Source organism: Cetorhinus maximus, chromosome 25, assembly GCF_964194155.1.
Source record: "Cetorhinus maximus chromosome 25, sCetMax3.hap1.1, whole genome shotgun sequence".
Lineage (NCBI taxonomy): Eukaryota > Metazoa > Chordata > Chondrichthyes > Lamniformes > Cetorhinidae > Cetorhinus > Cetorhinus maximus.
Window position 1 is genome coordinate 10,321,288 of NC_135903.1, and position 6,000 is coordinate 10,327,287.

At 40.0% G+C, this 6,000-nt stretch overlaps 1 protein-coding gene across 2 annotated transcripts in view; it reads left to right on the forward strand.

Moving 5' to 3' along the window:
* The window catches only part of npepps (aminopeptidase puromycin sensitive), a 230,832-nt gene extending 226,612 nt beyond the window's left edge, over positions 1-4,220 (forward strand). For both annotated transcript variants that reach the window (XR_013573387.1, XM_078529383.1), the window contains one exon: positions 3,060-4,220. Coding sequence is in view for 1 of the 2 variants with exons in the window: in XM_078529383.1 (XP_078385509.1) it covers positions 3,060-3,212 (153 nt within the window). In the remaining variant the exon portion in view is untranslated. The remainder of the gene's footprint in view (positions 1-3,059) is intronic.
* The last annotated feature ends 1,780 nt before the right edge of the window (positions 4,221-6,000 follow it).

The following is a 6,000-nucleotide window of genomic DNA, read 5'->3' on the forward strand; positions in this document are numbered from 1 at the left end:
TTCAAAAATCTCTTAAGCTATTTGCTTCTTAATTTCAGCCACCAGTCCAGTTCTCCTTCCTTTACCTCTTCATCTCTGATTCTTTCCCACTGTGTAAATGGAATGTCTGATTAAATTAAAGGTAAGTTGTATCAGTAAATTGGAATATTAGCATGTGCTGTGTTACAATGGTGAGTCCAGATTTGTACCTAAATCTTGGCTAGTAGGAAAAGCATTGAGCAGAGATTGGGTGTGAAGAAACTGGAGGTCAACTCTCAAAGTAATAGATCAGAAAGTTCCAGTCCATTTCCTGGAAACTAATCTCAGGGGGTGCAGGAGTTGCTGTTCTACAATTTGCCTTGGCATCACTGGAGCAGAGGGGAATCTCTATTGGGGTTCTAGATCCTGATTGCAATCCAAAGGTTGACACACCTCTGTGCATGAGTGTGGACCTGATCAGTCAACTATGATATGCTCCATGGTTGAAAAGCTGCTGACGTTTGCTTAAAGAACGGTTTCTTGACTGACAAATGGTGGGTGGCCACTGTTATTGGAATTAGATGCCACCATGAGTTGGTACCTTTAGTACAGAAAAATGGAAGGAAGGGATATGGAGCCAGACTCTTCAGTCGATTTCAGTGGCCATGTTAGGAGCTTTTCATTGTTCTATATTTCATTTATAAATTGAATTTATATACCCACTTAATATTTAACCACTTAAAAATTGTGATAAGTTTGTCAATGCCAGAGATGCCTAAGAATGTATTGCTGGCACTTGAAGAAGCTTCTGTACATAGAATTGCTTGTCAGAAACATTCTACATGAAGCACTGTTCACCTCATCCAACTGGAAGTCTTCCCAGACACCACATTCTTTCCCCTGTTGGTATTGTCATTGTGGGTTACACAGAGCTACAACCTCCCAAAAATGGTGACGTGTAACACAGGAAACTGAGGCCAGTCAAGAAGTGGAGAGATAAACTCTGTCTAATGTTATAATTCAGTCTTTAGTTTTTCAGGGATCTGGGTGTGAAATGAGCCCACACATTAATGAGATGACAGTTATCTCTTTGTATTGGCTACAAAGCCCTTAAGAGTAATGAGCTTGAGCAGTGTCAATCTAGTTCCTTGTGGATGAGAGAGTCCACAGAATAAAAAAAAACTAGATGCAATTTGGCACACATGAAGATGGCAAGTGCAGAAAATTAAGGGTGCTTGGGCTTGATACAAATTAAGAGTGAGAGTAAACAGCTTTACTGGATTTGACCTATCTTGTACCTGACCAGGGAGCACTCGGACTCTCCTTGCAGGGGCATTCCTTACCGTAACTGAGGCATTCGTTTACCTAAACCAACAAAACAATGCAGCTTCTCTTTAAAGCCGTAGGCAAAACGGAACTAAACTTTAAAACTAAACTTTTAGTTGGCAACAGCTAAAGTATGAACAAAACCGGCATCAAAATTTCCATGTCCTTTCATAGAATCTTACAGCACAGAAGGGGGCCTTTCACCCTGTCTTACCTTTCCAGGTCTTTGAAAAAGCTGTTTGATTTAGTCCCACACCCAGTCCTTTTCCCTGTAACCCTGCAAATACTTATCTTCAAATAGTTGTCCAATTCACAGCCTTGTGCCTTGGGGAACTATTCTATTCAGCCGTCAGAGATCTGTACAGCTGAGCCTTTTTGATATTTAAGAGACTATTTAAATAATTTGGTTCTAATCATATTTAAGGAAAGTCATAACTGATCCATTGTAAAAACCATTCCCTCCTAATGCTGTTTATCGAGTGTGAACAAGCCTCTGATCTACTGACAATACTGTTCCTTCCTCATATCTGCGGAATATTTTCCAGTTATTGAAATTCTGACTGCACTGTTGACAGATGGTCATGAATATTATAAATTAAGTGACAGGATGTGTAAATTCATCATGGTATATACTAGGAGATATCTGATTTCCATTAATGAATTTTAAATCTCACTTCAGCTGTCTTTAGTATAATAGTATTTGTCTGAACGATGATGAATAGGATATGATCCCTTCTCAATCCCAAATCAAAGAGTAAAAGTGCACTGAGAGAGAAATGGGACATTTCTCAACATTTGATGTTTCAAGTTGCAAATGAAAAGCTCAGCCCTTTTTTTAAGGGAGAACCCCAGCCCTCCCACCCCACCGCTCATAAATATGCACTAGAAGTGAGCCACTTACAATAATTTTTGAAACTCACCCATAGAATAAGTCATGTCCTGAGGCTGTGGAATCCTCAGTCAGGCTGATTTATTAAGAGGAAACTGTTGTGCTGGAAATCCTCATTTTCTTTTCCCCATTGCAAGCAACACCCTCAGTTGTGATTTGCCAATGTTCTTTATCTCAGTGCTGCTGCTATGGGAGTAATGTTGAGTAGGGGACAAGTCTATGCTCCGTTCCAACACCACTTAAGAAAGGAAAGGAAAAACTTAAATCAAATGGAGGTTGATGGCTCTTCTATCTCACACTTGGCAATGGCAAAGGCTTAGGACCAGATCAGAGTTATTTCTACTGTTTGCAGATCATGTAGAAAGCAGATGACTTCCAGGCCAATCCTGCTGATTGGTTGCAGGTTCTCTGTTTACTCCGCTTGTGGACTATGACCTAACCCAAAATATCAGCAGCTCATTGAGATATGACAGTGCTAAGCCAAGATGGAGTAGGTTTTCATTGGGGTTATGGATTGCCTGATTGCAGCAAATGCAGGGAATTCAGGCAAGTTGGAGCTCATAAGATTTTCCATTCAAAGATTTCTGTCATTTCCAAATCCCTGCTGGCGCTTCATACTGTTTGGAGGATTTTGCTGTGCACTCACTGCTGCATTTGCCAAAACACAAGTCATTGCATTTCAAAAAATCATGGTGTATTTGAAGCTCTTTGAGATGTTTGAGGAGATTGATAAGCACAAGACACAAGCTACCCTCTCCACATTTTGCCAACCATGAAGTGTTCGTCTCAGCCCTGATCTGGCAATGACTTTATTTCATTGCCAGTGAAAATCGCCTGTCTGCAAGTTGACATGTCAGTCTTCATCATCTTGTCTCTTCAATTTCAGAGCTTTTTCGAGACTCATCCTGCCCCTGCCGCAGAAAGAACCATCCAACAGTCATGTGAGAACGTCCTGCTGAACGGAGCCTGGCTAAAGCGTGACGCAGAAGCTATCCAGCAGTTCTTGCTGCAACGCAAAGGGGTGCAGCCCACAGTGTGATTGAAAAACCCCTGAGCCGCCATCACCCCACTGCCTTGCCACGGGGAGGGGAGCTTGAAAGTATATTTCACGGCCAGAACCTGTCACCTATTAACAGTGGTTGAAAATGAATGTAGTTTATACCTCATTTTAAAAAGAGAGAACAGAAAAGCTACTGACACTTCATATGAAATGTGTTGTTTGGAATGACTTGTGTGTGCAGACAGTGGCATGGCACAGTCTTATTATGACGTTGGATTGGTGACAACTTAGAACACTGAAGCAAGACTGCTGGTTATATTGTGGTAATGTAATTCCTTCCCTCCTCTCTGGCCAAGGCGAGTTAATTCTTATTTAATTATTTCTAGGCCTCAGTTTAACCGTTGATGTCCTTCATAAAGAGGAAGAAACATCTCAGTAACAGCCACATCGAATAAAAATAGGATATATAAATAAAAAAAACAATGTATTAGAGCTTTCATTTTTAAAAATGGGTTAGGGACCTTTGAGAATAGGATGCATGAATTTCTGGTGTGTATACCCGGGGCCATTTTCACTGTTAAATTGCAATTTAGCACAGAAATAAATTGTTTTAAAGAAAATATATAACTTTAATACTTGGAAAAAAACTGATGAATTAAAGCCCCTTAACCTGGGAACACCGCTTGAGAATAGCAACAAAAGTAAGTCCTGATTCCTATGCTTACGTATAACCATTTTGAAAGCCTTAAAACTGGTACAAACTGGCGTGTAATTGGGGGGTGGGGGGGTGGGAGGGAGTGGGAAATGACTATGTAAATGGTAGAATTAACTTGAGATTGAGAGAGCCGTGATGTACTAACCCTACAAATAAAGCATTCAGAGGAACGGGCTGTACCTCATTTTAACACAAATCCGATGTTTAGTGTGGCTTCAGTTCATTTGGAGAAGGTCATCGAACTAATTGTCAAACTGCTTCCCTGAAATACTCGTTGTGCTTTTTGTTTTAAGATACAGTTGGTGTTAATAAAAAAAAATGTCAAAGTGAAATGTCTCTTGCTTTTTCTGCATGATGGGGTATCAGGTTCTGTTACATATTAAAGTTTGGGTGTGAATAAAGCGGGATTTAATTTTAAGGATTCAGATGATAATGTGCACCATGCATAAAAAAAATTCTAACCACGTATTTCACTGTGGCCTGGACCGGGAACTTGTCTGATCTACGGACTGAGGAGGGGACAGGAGGCAAAGTATATTTTGGCATTTTGTTTTACTTTTTTAATATGCTGTGGTCATGGATCATCTCCTGTGTTTGCAGGATTAAATTAGTGGGAGGAGGGGCAATGGGGGTGGAAGAATTGGGAATCTACACAAATCTAAGGGCAACAGGATGAGTTGAAGTTTTAAAAGCAAAAAGCATATTGAATCCTTGGCTTTATTAAGAGAGGCATGAGGCCAAAAGCAGGGAAGTTTTCCCTAAATCTTTGTAAATCACTGGTTAGGTCTCAGCTCGAACACTGTTCAATTCTCTGCACCAAACTTTAGGGAGAATATCAAGAACTTGGAGAAGGTGCAGAGGAGGTTTACTAAAATACTATTGGGGATGAAGAACTTCTGTTATGTGGAGAGACTGAAGAAATTGGAATTGTTCTCCTTTGAGCAGAGACAGTTGAGAGGAAATTTGATAGATGTGTTCAAAATCATGATAGAGTAAATGAGAAACAGTTTCCAGTGGCAGAATGGTTGGTAACCAGAGGGCACAGATTTAAAGTGATTGGCAAAAGAATCTGAAGCAACGTGAAACATTTTTATTACAGAGCCAGTCAAGATCTGAAATGCACTGTGGAAAAGTCATGGAAGGAGATGCAATAGTAGCTTTCAGGAGGGATTTGGATATATACTTGAAAAGGAGCAATTTGCCAGACTATGGAGAAGAGAGACTAATTGGATAGCTTGTTCAAAGAGTTGGCACAGACTATGTCTGCATTTGGAGTTGAAGCATTCAGTACAGTTGGTAGTGTGATATTCCACAGGATAGAAAAGAGAATAAGGGAACTGGCTAGTACGAGTCAGCAATGTCCTTTCACTCCTAAAACGTGGGTTCAAACCCAAAAGCTGCTTGTCTGCTGGCAATCCATCTGTTGACTTTAAACACCATTCATCCTACCTGATCTTTGTTAGCTTTGTATTTTATACAAAGATAATTGCTGTTAATGTTCCTCCTGAGTTACAACTAAAATTTCCCTCTTGCTTTTTCTCCAAGCTGTTCCTGTGTTAAACTCTTGTCCTATTCCTAAACTCTTGTCCTATTCCTATACTTGCTCATTCTTTGCTAAAACCTCAAAGAAAAAATGAATTTGCATTTACATAGCGTCTTTCACAACGTGCCAAAGTACATTTAATTAAGTATTTTTGAAGGGTTGTCATTATTGTAACACACTTACAAAGTCTGCTAGTTTAGGATAAGTATTTTTGTTATTTTATTGAATTATGTGAAACAAAGCTCCACTGGTTCGCCACTCCAATATTGGTGCATTTACATAGACCAGTACCTATAAAGTTCTTCTATCAGTAACCTGTTCAGTGCACTGTACTCTGGTTACTTAAAATGAATACTTATTGTGCTGACTTTTGCAAACTGCCTCTATTGCACACTTCCAACAGAGATAATTATTAGAAAAACAAACCCAGGCCAATTTTCCCCTCCCTCCCCTGAGGGACCTTGTTGACTATTGTTACGCTCTAGCTAAGCTCAACCAGTGACCCTTCTTCCTAAAATTCGCTACTCCCCATAAGCCTGCAGAGCTAGGTTTACACATTTTTTCAGGGA